The sequence below is a fragment of the Trichechus manatus genome, unplaced genomic scaffold (assembly GCF_000243295.1).
Source record: "Trichechus manatus latirostris isolate Lorelei unplaced genomic scaffold, TriManLat1.0 scaffold00115, whole genome shotgun sequence".
Classification (NCBI taxonomy): Eukaryota; Metazoa; Chordata; class Mammalia; order Sirenia; family Trichechidae; genus Trichechus; species Trichechus manatus.
The window spans coordinates 540755-557657 of NW_004444051.1; the positions used below are offsets into that span (position 1 = coordinate 540755).

At 41.7% G+C, this 16903-nt stretch overlaps 1 protein-coding gene across 1 annotated transcript in view; it reads right to left on the reverse strand.

Annotated features, from left to right (window-relative positions):
• Nucleotides 1–16903, reverse strand: part of CARMIL1 (capping protein regulator and myosin 1 linker 1) — a 439497-nt gene that overhangs the window by 245142 nt on the left and 177452 nt on the right. The window contains exon 3 of the mRNA XM_004383977.1: nucleotides 4185–4235. Coding sequence (XP_004384034.1) covers nucleotides 4185–4235 — 51 coding nt within the window. The remainder of the gene's footprint in view (nucleotides 1–4184; nucleotides 4236–16903) is intronic.

Here is a 16903-nt window from a genome sequence, read left to right on the forward strand (position 1 = left end):
TGTTGATGTGTTGTGAGATTGTTAACCATTGTCATAGGGCAACATTTGTAGTAACTGTTAAATGAGAAACTATTTTGTTCTGTAAGTCTTCATCTTAAGTGAGAATAACAGCACAATTGGAAAAGTGTAGTCATTCTCACTGAACTGTGCATGTAGAAATTTTTGAAATGGTGTATCTTTGGCTATGTGTATTTTCACCAAAAAAAAGAGGTTGAGAAGTTAGAGGGTTGATATGTTGTGGGGTTGTTAACCAATGTTATAAAACAACATGTGTACTTCTGTTTCATGAGAAACTATTGGTTCTGTAAGCCTTCACCTGAAGTACAATAAAAAAATATATATATGTAATTAAACATAGAAGTCCTGTTAGCCATCATCAAGATCTGTTGTTGGTTGGGTTTTGAAAAGTCATTTAAAACAGAGAATTATTTTGTAAGAATTATACATACCTAAGTTTATTTCAATTTAAAATGTATCAACATATTTCCATTCCCAGCCTTTGTATATCATGCCAAAGTCTTACACCAGCTGCCCTGCCAATGGCCTTTCCCCCATGAGCCACAGCCTCAATGCAGGGCATCCAACTTCAGTTTCTTTAAAGCAGAGTGAGAACTTGAAGACACTTGCAAAGCAATCTGACGGCATACACTTTCTAGATTTTTAAGCCCTTCTCCCTCTACCCATCCCCTAATCTTTTAACAGTTGTCTGGGCCTCAACAAGACAGAAATTTTATTTATTTATTTTAGTAATTCACCTTTATCAATATTCAGCTTTTCATAGACTCTTTTTTTCACTCATATTTCATTGCTATATGAAATAGTTTTAACTGTGTGCATTTGCTATTTGATTGTAACTGCTATAAACAGGCTTGGGAACAAATCACGGACGTTCAGTGGGCTATCATTCAACTGGTGGGAGCAGGTGTGAACAAGCACAGTCCCTCACAACCTACCAGCTATGAAAATCCATGGGCGAGGGCAACTGCCACCGTCATCACGGATGGAACAGGCAGCTTTGGTCAACTTGGCAGAGTGAGGTCAATTAAGATGCTTCTACTGTGCATGGAGTCCCTGGGTGGGACAATCAGTTAACATGCTCACCTGCTAACCAAAAGGCTGAAGGTTCAAGTCTACCCAGAGGCGTCTTGGAAGAAAGCCTGGTGATCTACTTCTGAAAAATCAGCCACTGAAAACCCTATGGAGCACAGTTCTATTCTGACACACAGGAGGTCACCATGAGTCGGAATCAACTCAACAGCAGCTGGCTGTTTTGTTTATTGTTGTTTCTTTTACTGTACATGAGACAAGCAAAGTGCTGGGGACATGCATATACTGCCTGGGGGAGCCAGGAAAGTTTTGTGACAATTCAGCCAGGCCCTAAAGAATTGCTTCATGTTTGTCAAGCAAAGAAGGGGTGGAAAGGGAACTCTGGGCAGAAGAAAAAGAATGTACAAAAGCACAAAGACATTAAAAAGACTAGGACAAGGCAGATACTAGAAGGAGTGGATGGTGCCAAATCAGTAATAAATAAGTTATAACTTATTGATTGTAACTGCTATAAACAGGTTTGGGAACAAACCAGTGACCCTCAGTGGGCATATCAATTAATACGGGGGTGAGTGGCTGTGTCTATGATCAGAGTTCTGGTTATTACTAATAGTGGGGAGGATGTTTCTAAGACATAGTGAGACACGTCATTAAAAAAAAAAAAAATCCATTGCCATCAAGTCAATTCTGACTCATAATGACCCTATAGGACAGAACAGAACTGCCCCATAGGGTTTCCAAGGCAGTAAATCTTTACAGAAGCAGACTGTCACATCTTTCTTCCATGGAGTGGCTGGTGGGTTCAAACTGCTAACCTTTTGGTTAGCAGTCGAGCTCTTAACAACTAAGCCACCAGGACTCCAGACTCACTACAGCAAGGTTTGAATCATCCTCATCTCATTGTGGCTATTCTCACCAGGCCTTTGCTCTCAGTCCCCATAACACTCTGACCCATGCCCCACACCCTCAGCCCACCCTAAAGGCAGTTTTTAAAGAGAATCACTAGATCAGATGTATGGGTGGGCAATAGGAAGACTAGTTTAAAGAAGCTGAGACAGATGCGGGATGCATGAAGACCTGAGAGACATTTTTAAGACAGAACCACAGATATGTATTGTGACTGATTAGATAAGAGGAAGGTATAAGCCCTGACTGTCTAGAGCTTTTTTGCCCGTCACTCATTCACCACATCGCCACTGCCTAGCAAGACAGTCTCCATCCCACAGGCAACAGAGCACATCTAAACGTGATCATGTGATTCTCCTTCAGTAACTCCTATTACTCCAACAGCAGCAGTTCAAGCCACAACTCCTCAAGCAAGGCCTAGGTCCTACCAATCTTTCCAACCTGCTTCTCCACACCACAGACTCCTCCACAGCCCTCAGCCCACTACAGTTCCCCAAATGCATTATGCTCCATCATACTGCTAAACCTTTGACCAGGGGCAGGCCCCTTATCTGCCTGGTTGACATCTGGTGGTCCTTCAACCCACCTTCTCTGTGAGACTTCCCTGATCTGATCATTACGCTCCCCTGAGCAGAACTGGGGCCTTCTGGGGTGATGTCAAAGTTCCATGATCTGACTGTGATTACTGAGGCACTTGTTCTGTAATTAATCACTGAGATGAAAATTTCTGTTTTGTGCACTTGACTGTATATATAGTGTATTTCACAATAAGAAGACAAAAGAAAAAAAAAATTAATCGCCCCCTCCCAAAGAGAAGAAACCTGTGTCATAATCAGTGCCTATTGTAATGCTACTGTTCTGAATATAATTATTTCCCAAAGTTCAGTGAAAATCATGCAAAGCACTAGACGGCAAGCCCTGAAAAGTCCATTTCATTTGTACATGTAACACGAAAGCACTGTCTGGCACATGGCAGATATTCACAAAACTGGCTAAACACTGAATTTCAAGAAGCCAGAAAGGCCTAAGGAAACAAAGAAATAACACTGCAACCCAAATATCATAATACAGTAAGGCTGCAAGCATCTTCCAAACTGTACCCATTTTCCTGGGTATTTGGGCAGGAGAGGTAGTTCAGAGCAGTAGAAAGTAGAGAAGAGTAGGACATGGTGAATCGAATTCTTGTTTCTCCCACTTGTTATTTGTGCGTCCTTAGACAAGTCCACTTTTCGTCTTTGAGCTATTTTCTAATAGTGCACCTACAAGGTTATGGTGATAATTAATTGAGATAATGTACTTAAGAGATATTTAGTGGATAACTCATTAAATTATAGTAATAACAAAGTAGTTAAGCAAGGGCTTTTCAGCTACACTCCCTTGATTATATCTGCCACTGACTAGTGGAAGTTTGACCTTGGGCAAGTTACTGAACCTCTCTGTGCCTCAGTTTTCTCAACTGTAAAATGGGGAGAGGACCTGCCTCATGGTTCTCACAGGATTCTTCAAGGATTAAATTATTTACTAAAACAGTACTCAATAAATACTAGCTATCATCATCTTTCTAGGGAAAAAAAAATATCTCAATTTCCTGTTACCCTTTGGTCCATATTCTATAAAAATCACAATCAACCCCTTTTTGTCACCATAACCAAAATAAAATAGAGGCAGTTATTATGCTTAACTTATGAGCTATCAAACTTGTACCACATAGTAAAGAACATCTTATGAAAAATGCTAAACACATCTTTAAAAAAAGTAGTACCATGTTATTTTTTTTACCAGCAACACCAGAACAGCTGAAGGTAGTTACACAGTAATGCAGTCTTTAGAGTTATGAAGTTTATTTCCTACATGTCAAAGCCTTAGAAAAATCTACCGTTACTGGACCTGGAGAAAATTAGAACAAGACTTGAAGAACGTGGAAATCACGCCCCAGTTAGGAGAGAAAAATGACTGGTATCCATAAGCCTCTGAGATAGGGCGTAAAAAAATGCTTCAAATGCTCTGCTTGGGACAGCTTCACATAGAGAGAACAAAGGAGTAAAAAAATGTCAGTCATCACAAACTTTAGGTGTTTTCTGGGGAGAAGGGAGGATAATACAGATGTGCTAAAAGAACTCTGGACACAGTAGCCTAGATCATAAATCCATGTAATTGATGAGTAGCCTGCATTGTGTTGGAGTGTGTGTGAGCATGTGTGTCTTGGAAGGAGGTACCTACTCAACACTTACCTTGGTGGGGATTCGTGCTGTGACAAGGAAGGCTCGGCATGATGTGAGCACCTGTAAGAAAGAAGAAAAAGCATGAGTCCAAGTACCAAAACATGAGACAGGTGAGCTTTGGTGCTACCAACAGAGCACTGATAACACTGAAGACAGGTACCTCCCTCAAGAGGCCACATGCCTTGATTCCTGCCACGTAAGGAGGACACTGGGACAGCTTCTCAGCCCTGCAGAATCAGTGCTCTGTAAAAGTCATTACATCCAGGTTCATACTGAGTAAATCACTTGTGAAATCTCAAGATGAGCAGTCAGTCAGCAGCCCAAAGGACCAGCAGATTATTTCAGCTGAGTAAGCAAGACAGTTCTCTGTGATATTAAAACACATACATGTTATGTATAGTTGTGAATCCCTCTATATCAACAGCAGACTTAATGAAAAAGCCAAGTTCTCATTTACACCTTCCAAATTACAATCACCACACACATTTGCCCTCTTGCTTTCCGTTCTTTGTACACCTGCTGATAAGATTTCCATAATGCACTGACAGCAAAAAAAAAAGGCTATTCTTCCAAGACATCATCCCCAACTTTGCTTCTCAGCTGTGCCACTCTCAGTCCTACACAGAACATATATGGAAGTTACATTTTTGATACTCAGCTTACAACATATACAGAACTTGTGTGCTACTACGTGGCTCTGGACCCCTTATGCCCAGCTAGGGCCCTCGCAAATCCAAAAAAGTTGGAAATAGCTTGACCTAATTCAAATCTAGTGCAAGAATCCCATGTTCATGTCCTCAGTCTAGACGTGTCCCTCTGCAACTTGGTGGTCGGGGCCGATCTGATGAACCTTTGCAATAAAGAACGGAGGAGGCTCCAATGCTTCTCAAGTTCCCATGGGAGAAATGTCTTTTGTTATTTTCCCAAGAACACTCTTCTCACTGAATCCATTAGCAAACACTACTTATTCACTAGTCTAAGAATGACAGGTTTGAACCAAACCTAAAGTTTGGTTCATGAGTCAAGGTCACCAAGGTCCCAAGTTGTTAAAAGACTCACTGAGGTCACAGAGTTCTACCTAGACTCAACCCAGGGATAGAATTGCTAGTCAATGCACAGAAGGTGAATCAGTGGATGCGCGTGTGGCCTGCTTGATGCCTCTCTCCACAGCCTCCCATGTAATAAAGGACATCTCATAAAAGACTCCACAGTCTCCCAACCCCAAATAGAACCAGTGTAATTTCTATAAAACACTTCTTTGAATAATCATAGGTAATCACTGTTGGGAATAACTCAAATCAGGACTATCTGTGAGATATATGATGAAGGGAAATTACCCGACACTGGCTGGGAGAGTCTGATGAGTGAGGTGGGGAAGGCAAAGGGAAAATGTACAACTCATTTCAAGACCTTCCATCCAAATGGCTTCGATCATGGCTATTCACAGGATCAAGTTTTACCTGCTATCAATTTCTCTACTTGATTTTAAGAGCTCACATTCTCTGAAAGACCATTAATAAGGGACTTCTAAATGTGTAGGCAGAGGCCCTGGGTGGTCAAATGGTTTCGAGTCCTCACAAAAGCAACTTAAAACAAAGGCCTGGCAACCTACTTCCCAAAAAATGAGCCATAAAAAATCCCATGGAGCACAGTTCTACTCTGACACACACAGGGTCATCATTAGTCAAAGTCTACTTGATGACAACTGGTAGGTAGGTAAAAGTACAGCAACAGAAGATATCGATATTTTCATATTCCACATACTGTGAACCAAACCACAGTTCTTTTCCCTAAGAAATGATCTTTTTTTAAAATTTTATTGTGTTTTAGGTAAAAGTTTACAGCACAAATTAGTTTTTCATACAAAAATTTTACACACATATTGTTTTTGTGACATTAGTTGCAATCCCCACAACTCACATTGGCACCTTTACCCTTTCCCTTTCCACCCTGGGTTCTCAGTGTCCATTTGTCCAGTTCTCCTGCCCCTTCCTGCCTTCTTATCTTTGCTTTTGGGCAGAAGTTGCCCATTGAGTCTCGTATACTTGACCGAACTAAGGAGCACATTCCTCACTTGTGTGATTGTTTGCTTTACAGGCCTGTCTAATCTTTGGCTGAAAGGTGGACTTTGGGAGCAACTTCAGTTCTGAGTTAGCAGGGTGTCCGGGGGCTGTAGTCTCAAGGGTTCCTCTAGTCACCATCAGAACAGTAAGTCTGGTCTCTTTTTTTTGTAAATTTGAATTTTGTTCTACATTTTTTTCCCACTCTGCCCATGACCCTATATTGTGATCTTTGTTAGAATGGTCAGTGGTGGTAACAGGGCACCATCTAGTTCTTCTGGACTCAGGCTGGTGGAGGCTGTGGTTCCTGTGGTCTATTAGTCCTCTGGACTAATATTTTCCTTGTGTCATTGGTTTTCTTCATTCTCCTCTGCACTGAACATGCTGGGACCAATAGATGTATCTTAGACAGCTGCTCACAAGCTTTTTAAGGTCCCAGAGATGCTACTCATCAAAGCAGGATGTAAAACATTTTCTTTATGCCAAATGACCTAAACTCCCCTGAGAACCTAAATTCCCTTAAATTCCCCAGTCCTCAGCCCCAGTAAGTCAGTCCCCCAAGGCGTTTGGATGTATCTAGGAAGCTTTTATGACTTTGCCGTGGTCGAGCTGTGTTGACTTCCCCTATATAGTGTGTTCTCTTCCCCTTCACCAAAGTTAACACTTGTCTGCTATCTAATTAGTGACTTTCCCTTCCCACCCCTCCCCTTCCTCATAACCATAAAAGATTCATTTTTTGTGTGTATAAAACTTTTCTTGGGTTTTTGTAAAAGTGGTCTCATACAGTATTTGTCCTTTTGTGATTGATTTATTTCACTCAGCATAATGCCCTCCAGACTCATCTATATTGTGATATGTTTCGCAGATTCATCAGTTTTTTATTGTTGTATAGTATTCCACTGTGGGTATGTACCATAATTTGTTTATCCGTTTATCTACTGATGCGCACTTCAGTTGTTTTCATCTTTTTGCTATTATGAACAATGCTGCAATGAACATGGATGTGCATATGTCTATTCTTGTGACAGCTCTTATTTCTCTAGGATATATTCCTAGCAGTGAGATTGATCCTTTCTTTTTACTAAGGCCCTTGGGGGCAGAGAGGGAAAGCAGCAGACAATATGTAATAGAAAGGAAAGAATGTACCAGGTTGTAAGAAATGGGGCCAGATGAGTGAGTGAAGGTCAAGTGTAGGTAGTCCAGTAGAACAAGAACCAGCTACATAATTTGCATTGCTCCTATTCAAAAATTGGAGCCCTTGGGTGGTGCAAACAGTTAATACACTTGATTGTTAACTGAAAGGTTGGAGGTTCAAACCCACCCAAAGGCACCTTGGGAGAAAGGCATGGGGATCTACTTCTAAAACAGCAGCCACTGAAAACCCCATGGCACACAGCTCTACTCTGACACACGAGTCAGAACTGACTGGACACAACTGGTTTTTCTTGATTTTATTCTAAAGTTATTAAAAATTTCAAAATGGTGACAATAGGGCATTAAAACAAGTGCGGGGGCCTTCTGAGCATGAGATCCCATGTGAGTGCACAGGCCACATACCTGTGAAACCAGTCCCGAGTAGTAGCCACCATTTATCAAGCATTCCCTACGTGCTATGCATGAGCTAACATCCTTGCATACACTTTAATCCTCACACTGTATGTGATATTGTAATTATTTCCATTTTACGGATGACTAAACTGAGACAGAGTGATGTAACTCACTCAAGGTCACACAACTGGTAAGGGCAGAAACAGGATTCACACCCAGCTTTGTCTGTTAACTCCAAAGCCTATGTTCTTAACCATGAGGCTATATTTACATATTACTACCCAATCCTGCTCCTTGTACTCTACTCCCTGGCAGATCAGTTAGGGCTGTGGTATAAAAGGGATAGTTCAGGGCAGGAAAGTCACCCACAAAGCTCCCAACTCAGAGTATCCTCCTCAACAGTCCAACCCAAAACCAAAATCCATTGCCGTCGAGTCGATTCCGACTCATAGTGACCACACAGGACACAGTAGAACTGCCCCATAGGGTCTCCAAGGAGTGGCTGGTGGATTCCAACTGCCAACCTTTTGGTTAGCAGCTGAGCTCTTAACCACCAGGGCTCCCAACTATCCAACAGTTAATTTAAAAGATTCTCTTTTAAAATCCAAGTATGCCCCAAGAGAGCTGAGCTCGTCAGTCAGCAGCACTAGTCAGGCCTCAGCTAAGACACCTGTACCAAGGAACTAAGAGTTCAGATGCCTTTTGGGAAAGAGTAAGAGGTAATTCTGCTGCCTGAGACATACAGGGTTCAGGAGTGAACATCAGAGACTCGGAAGCAGCATGAGGGCAATAAAGAGGAATTTAGAAAGTGAGATAAAAGGGCTCCTGAGTAAGTCTTGGTCTGTGTTGCCATTTCCTCAGGTCCAGGGAGCAGGTTAGCAATAACTGATTTATGAGATCAGGACTTATTTTAGAAGAAAGAAAAATTTGCCTTCCCTGAACTAAGCCATGCTCCGCAGGGCATCATGAGTCTTCTGGTTCAGTTCAGCCCTGGGATATGACTCCTCTTTCAAACACTGTTCCTCCCTCAGGAACAGGAAAAGAAAAAAGAAAATGATGCTGACAGTCATGATCACAAGCATGGCTATAGGGAGTCAGAGCCCAATTCTTGCTGTTTTTCCCTTTTTCTTATTCTACAACTCAGCACACACATTCTTCTCTCTGCTGGGAGTGTCTTGTATGATCAATCCCCAATCTGTCCAAGAATCTTTAAGTCTACAAAACCTCTGCGTAGAAGTAAAATAATAGCCAAAGTATAAAACCCACATGCCAGAAAGAATCCAATATCATCTGGTCAAAGACATAAAACCCCTTTAGTTTGCAATCTGCAAACTAGTTAGTGGCAGCGCTGGAACTATAAGCTGGGTCTCCTCACTCCCAGTCTACTACCTTTCACTCCATCCTCAAATTCGTAATAAAGTTCAAAGCCAAAGGCCCCAGACAGGTACTTGGAGCTGCTTTCATATTCAGAAAAATATATTTAGCTCTGTGAATGTTCCTCTAAAGGAAAATCAGCCCCACAATATCCAGATAAGTTTACAAGCATAGTACTAATAATAGCAATACCTGTTAGATTCACTGTTTTGATAGGCTTGCACGTGTTTAATCCTCATAGCAATCTTATGAAGTGGTGTTGTTAGCTGCCATCAAGTTGGCCCCTGACTCACAATGACCAAAGGCACAATGAAACGAAACACTGCCCTGTCCTGTGCCATCCCCATGATCGGTTACAGGTCAGTCCTTTGTGATTCATAGCACTTTCATTGGCTAACTTTCAGAAGAAGGCATTTCTTCTTAGTCCATCTTAGTCTGGAAGCTCTGCTGAAACCTGTTCAGCATTGTAGCAGCACGTGAGCCTCTACCGACAGACAGTGGTGATTCTGCTTAAGGTGCATTGCCCAGGAATCAAACCCAGGTCTCCTGCATGGGCGGTGAGAATTTTAACACTGAACCACCACTGCCCCCATGCACTATGAGATAGATAATATTTTTATCTCCATTTTAAGACAAAGACACTGAGGCACAGAAAGATTATGTAACTCGCCCTAGGTGACCTAGCAAGCAGGTGGCAAAGCTAGGAGTCGAATCCAGATGCTCTGCCTTTAGGGGACTTAGACTGGCTTTTAAATCTCATCTTTCAAAGAACTAGATTTTTCAATACTCTGAACACATGGTAACATAAATGAGGCATAGCCCTTTAAAGCTAAAAACAAAGAAACAGGTAAAAGGAACACCTTTAGGATGAGGGATGTTTGGGTATCACACAAAAAAGTCGGTCAGATCTTACCGGTCAGACAGTCAGTCTGCCTCTCTCTCTCTCTTCCTCCTTTGTCTCTGTCTTTCTCTAATCACTTACCAGTCTCTCTCTCTCCATCTGTGTATCTCTGAGTCTCTCTGTTTTATATCTGTCTGCATGACTATGTTTATCTCTCCTCACCCACCCTCTGCTCTGACCCCCTTCCTCTACTGTTGCTGCCACCATCACCACCATCCCCTGACCCCCATCTTTCTCAGTCTCTCTTCCCTCCTCAGGTCTCTCTCCTGCCTTCACTCGGCCCTCCATGCCCAAACCCTTTCTCCATGCTAATCACTTGAAAGTTTATATTTTATTTATGTCTATTGCAAAAACAATAGAACCAATCACAGAAGAAATACTGCATTCTGGAGGAGTATTTTATTTGTAACATAGTCACAGAGGAACTTTAACAAAACGTGAACTACAAATCATGAGACACCTTTCTGACATTATTATACAATCAGCACATGGGTAATTAAGTGATTACCAGGTTCCTTGCGTGAATCTAATTAATAAGTCTTAAAATCAATCACAAAACATGCACCCAAACAACTGAAACGCGCAGCAGTCACCAGCACAAGGAACAGGTTGCCTTTCTTCCCTGTGACAAGCGCCACTCTCTGCGGAATAATGTCTCTCCCACAACCAGCGAGGTACCATATCTGCCTCCTGTCTTCTCTTGGCCTGCTTTCTCCTGACACCACTGCCAATGAGATCATGCCTGGCAGGAAGCTGTGAGCAGGGCATTTCTAGAGGCCGCTGACAGGGTATTAACTGAGGTCAGTACAAAGAACAAAGAACAAAAGCACCCAAATTGTTTGCACGGAATTCATCCTTTGAGTCAACAATGTACTCTTTTTTTTTTTTTATTGTTGTGTTTTAAGTGAAAGTTTACAATTCAAATTAGTCTCTCCTACAAAAATTTATACATACTTTCTTTTGTGAGCCTACTCGCTCTCCCTATAGTATGACAGCACACTCTTTCTTTCCATCCCGGATTTCCCATGTCCATATAACCAGCTCCTGACCCTCTCTGCCTTCTCATCTCACCTCCGAGATGAGCTGCTCATTTAATCTCATGTACCTACTTGAGCTAAGAAGCACACTCTTCACGAGTATCATTTCATGTCCCATAGTCCAGTCTAATCTTTGTCTGAAGAGTTGGCCTCAGGAATGGTTTTCGTTTTGGGCTAACAAAGAGCCTGGGGGCCACGTCTTCCAGGGTACCTCCAGTCTCAATTAAACCATTAAGTCTGGTCTTTTTACTAGAATTTGAGTTCTGTACCCCACTTTTCTTCTGCTCCATCAGGGACTCTCTGTTGTGTTTCCTGTCAGGGCGGTCATTGTGGTAGCCGGGCACCATCTAGTTCTTCTGATCTCAGGCTGATGAAGTTTCTGGTTTATGTGGCCCTTTGTGTCTATTGGGCTAGTACTTTCCTTGTGTCCATGGTATTCTTCATTCTACTTTACTTGGATCCACAATCGGTTTAGATGGCCGCTCGCTAGTTTTTAAGACCCCAGACGCTACTCACCAAAGTGGGATGCGGAACATTTTCTTAAAAAACTTTGCTTTGCCAATTGACCTAGATGTCCTCTGAAAGCATGGTCTACAGGCCCCCGCCCCTGCTACTCTGTCCCTTGATGTGTTTGGTTGTATTCATGAAATTTCCTAGCTTTTGTTTAGTCCAGTTGTGCTGACTTCCCCTGTACTGTGTGCTGTCCTTCCCTTCACCTAAGATAATTCTTGTCTACTTTCTAGTTAGTGAATACCCCCTCCCTCCTTCCCCACCCTCGTAACCATCAGAGTGTTCTCTTCTGTGTTTAAACCTTTTCTTGGGTTTTTATAATAGTGGTCTTATACAATATTTGTCCTTTTGCGACTGACTAAATTCACTCAGCATAATACCTTCCAGATTCCTCCATGTTACAAGATGTTTCACAGATTCATGGTTGTTCTTTATCGTTGTGTAGTGTTCCATTGTGTGAATATAACATAATTTGTTTATCCATTCATGCATTGATGGGCACCTAGGTTGTTTCCATCTCTTTGCTATCGTGCAATGAACATGGGTGTGCATATATCTATTCGTGTGATGGCTCTTAATTCTCTAGGATATATTCCAAGGAGTGGGATTGCTAGATCGTATGGTACTTCTATTTCTAGCTTTTTATGGAAGTGCCAAATCAATTTCCAAAGTGGTTGTACCATTTTACGTTGCCACCAACAATGTATGTGTTCCAGTCTCTCCACAGCCTCTCCAGCATTTATTATTTTGTGTTTTTTGGATTAATGCTAGCCTTCTTGGAGTGAGATGATATCTCATTGTAGTTTTGATTTGCATTTCTCTAATAGCTAATGATCGTGAGCATTTCCTCATGTGTCTGTCAGCCACCTGAATGTCTTCTTTGGTGAAGCGCCTGTTCATATCCTTTGCCCATTTTTTAACTGGGTTGTTTGTCTCTTTGTTGTTGAGGTTTTGCAGTACCTTGTAGATTTTAGAGATTAGACGCTGATCCGATTTGTCCGAGCCAAAAAATTTTTCCCGGTCTATAGGTTGTCTTTGTACTCTTTTGTGAGGTGTTTTGTCGAGTGTTTGATTTTTAGGAGCTCCCAGTTATCTAGTCTCTCTTCTGGTGCTTGTGCATTGTTACTTATGGTTCATATTGTGTTTATGCCATTTTTTGGGCTCCTAGCATTGTCCCTATTTTTTCTTCCATGATCCTTATTGTTTTTGATTTTATACTTACGTCTTTGATCCATTTTGAGTTAGTTTCTGTGCATGGTATGAGGTATGGGTCTTGTTTCAGTTTTATGTAGATGGATATCCAGTTATGCCAGCAGCATTTGTTAAAGAGACAGTCTTTTCTCCAGTTAATGGACTTTGGGCCTTTGTCAAATATCAGCTGCTCACAAATGGATGAATTTACATCTGGATTCTCAATTCTGTTCCATTGGTCTATGTATTTGTTGAACAACATACTCTTGGTCATATAGAGATATGAGCTTCTAATGGTCACTTCTGCCTTCACCTTGGCAACAAGGAGGGCTCCCTGAAAGCCAACTTCCTTTCCTTAAAAATATTTCAAAGGCAGCATCTGTACACAGTGTCCTTTGTAAGTCGGGTGCTGGTCAAACTAATTTGTTTGAAAAGAGATACATCCAGAAGGGAGAATTCAGGCTTTGAAGAAACAAAGAGAAGCCAAAAAGCTTTGTGCTAGCTGGTCCCTATTTCTGGGTAGGGTCCACAGAGGCACGGGAACTGTTCTTAGAAAGTGTGAGGGCATAAGGTGAAATCCTCCAAAGGTGACTCAGTCTTTCCTAAGGCTCGTGTAAAACCCTGCTTGTGTGCACTATGTTGTTGTTGCTGCTGTTAGCTGCTGATGAGTAAGCCCCCAGCTCATGGTGACACAGGCACCATGGAATGAAATGCTGCCCGGTCTCATAGTATCCCCATGATCAGTTGCGGATCAGATCATTGTGATCCATATGATTACCACTGGCTAATTTTCAAAAGTAGATCGCCAGGCTTTTCTTCCTAGTCCATCTTAGTCTGGAAGCTCCACTGAAATGTGTTCAGCATCATAGCAACACACAAGCCTCCACTGACAACCGAGTGGTGACTGTACTTGAGGTGTATTGGCCGGGAATCAAACGTGGGTCTCATGCATGAACCACCAATGCCTCTATGTACACCATAGTGTAGCAATATTTAGACACAAGAGTGAAACTACAGAGGCTCCAAGAAGAATTGTGCTCGTTTGCTCTATCAACTCAGATTGAGCCAATAAATAAATGGGGCTGCAATCACGCTGGGAATCCCAATGAACTCAGTCTCTCTCAGGTCTCCTGTTTGGTTCCAAGACTGCCTTAGGATTTGTGGCCTCTGAGGTTTTACCGTGTACACTTACAACTTCAAGCAGGATAAAAGGAGGCGGAAAATCACACAGGAAAATTCCTCTCCAAATTATCAGAAAGTGTTTCCCAATAATGAGACTCTCCTAGGTGCTAGGGATATCAAGTATCTTGCTGTTTGCCTGGGACTTTCCCAGTTTTAGCACTGAAAATCCTGCATCCTGGGAACCCCTCAGTTCCTGGGCAAACCAGGGTGACTGGTCACTCCCCTTGCTTGGGTTTTGGCATCAGAGAGACTTAGATTCAAATTCTGATCTGCCATTTGCTAGCTGTCTAACCCTGACAGAGTTAGTTACCTACCTCTCTCTACCTCAGTTTGCTCATCTGTAGAACAAGAAGAATTGTCCTCTGTAGGATTATTACTGTTGTGAGGATTAAGTAAGAAATGTTATTAGCTGCTGTCGAGTTGATTTCAACTCATAGTGACCCCATGTGACAGAGTAGAACTTTCCCATAGGGTTTTCTAGGCTGTAATCTTTACGGGAGCAGATCGCCAGGTCTCTCTCCCACAGAACCGCTGGGTGGGTTTGAGCAGCCAGCTTTTCTGTTAGCAGCTGAGCACTTAACCGTTGCGCCACCAGGGCTCCTTAAGTAAGAAATAAATGTGCATAAAGTCCTAGCCCAGCACCCAGAATGTACTTCGTCTTTGTTAAATACTAGGTGTTACAGCATTCTAAATTAAATAATAGCATCTTAGATTTAGATTCCCAAAGTAAGTTTACGTAGTTAATAGACTGGATTGTTAAATAATAGCTTTTGTTGACAGAAGAGAACAAACAGCAACAACATAAACCACAAAGACTGAGAAATCTCCTAGGTTGAAATGTTCTAATATAGCTTTTTTGACCTTGGAGAAGAACTTCCTTGAAAAGTTAAAAAAAAAAAAAAAAAAAAATGTAGGGGGCATGAGATGGAGTATATGTGCTTAGCCAAGGAACCTTAACAACAAAGGGGAAGCTATAACTTACACTCAGCCTCCCCAGGGAAGCCCCATTCTTCAACAGCCTTAGCATGCAAACCACATTTTCAACCTCTATAATGAATTTCCTCTGCCTTTCACTGATATGCATGCAGCAGCCTAGTTCCCACTGAAGCTTCTTGGTTCAACTTTTAACTTCAAATTTTCACTCGGAAACATTTATAAAAATCTTTGGTACTACTACTAAGACTCACAGTTTAGCACAGAATCCTTTATTTTCTTATGGAGACAAAATATACTTAGGTCGGTGAGGGAACTCTCTCATTGCACACTTACTAGAAAGTGAAATAAATCCCTGTTTCACCATCTTAAAGAACTCCACTGCTTAAAGCTTCTGCTACGCAGGCAATCCATAAATTCAGGCCCACTAAATTCACACTCTGTTGTGCACATTACCAAGATTGTCTTTCCATTAAAATTGGTCTCTATATGCCAAACATTCAACACATGGTCTCATAGCCTTGAAGCGCCCCCTAATTTGCAAGCACACTAAATCATGAATACCATTGAATACTTTCCCCCTCTCCCATACTCCCAGTCCAAATGCATCACAGACAAGCCCTCATTAATCCAAGACACACTTAGGGGAAGGAAAGAGGCAGGTGGCGAGGATCTTTATTACCACTGTGGAGAGTTATGAATGACAGATGCTAAGGGACTTGTGCAAGGTGACCCAGAAAGTAGAAGGAAGACAAAATCTCCCTCCTGGCTCTGAAACTTGTAACATCTCACTGTACACAGCCATGGTGACCATCATCCTCTCTGGCCAATGCAGGGGGACACTTCACCCAAAAGGAACACAAAAAAATGCATCATTTTCATGCAATGTCTGGCCACAAACCCCTTTTAAAATTGGATCACTATACTTCATGGGTAGCTGTGTCTATCCCACCATAATTATTTAATGGCTGTGTTGTAACTAGGCAGTAGAGGCTAGTGCAGGGTCAGCAAATCGCAGCCCAGAAACCAAATTTGGCCCATTGCCTATTTTTGTAAATAAAGTTTTATTGGAACACAGCCATACACACTTGTTTACATAATAGCTGTGGCTATGGCTACTTTCACACTACAGTCGGTAGCCTTGAGTAGGTGTGATAGAGACTTATGGCTCACAGAGCCTAAAATATTTTCTATCTGGCCCTTTACAGATAGAGTTTGTCGACTCCTGAACTAATGATTTAGAGGACAAACTCTGGGGTTAGACTTTCTAGGTCTGAACCCAGGCTTCACTATTACTATCTGTGTGACTTGGAGCAAGCCACTTAATCTTTTCTATGCCTCAGTTTCCTCATCAGTGAAATGAGGGAAATAATAGTACTTACAGAGTTGTTGAGAGGGTTAAATGAGTTGATATAATGTAAAGTGCTTAAAAAAGTACCAGCTCATATGAAATGCTATATAGTGATTACTATTATTAGTTATATTTCAATATTATAATAAAATTATAATATGTCTATGTTGTTGTTGCTATGGTTCAGTGCCACTGAGTCGGTTCCAACTCATAGTGACCCATGGACAACAGAATGAAACACTGCTCAGTCCTACACAATCCTCAAAATCATTGCTATGTTTAAGCCCATTGTAGTGGCCACTATGTCAATCCATCTCGTTGACGGTCTTTCTTCCTCTTTTTCATTGACCCTCCATTTTACCAAGCATGATGTCCTTCTCCAGGACTGGTCCCTCCTGATAATGTCCAAGTACAAAAGACGAAGTCTCACCACTCTTGCTTCTAAGGATCATTCTGGCTATATTTCTTCCAAGACAAATTTGTTCATTCTTCTGGAAGTCCATGAGATATTCAATATTCTTCACCAACACCATAATTAAAACGCATCAATTCTTCTTCAGTCTTATTCATTGTCCAGCTTTCACGTGCATATGGAGGTGACTGAAAATATCGTGGTTTGGGTCAGGCACACCTTTGTCCTC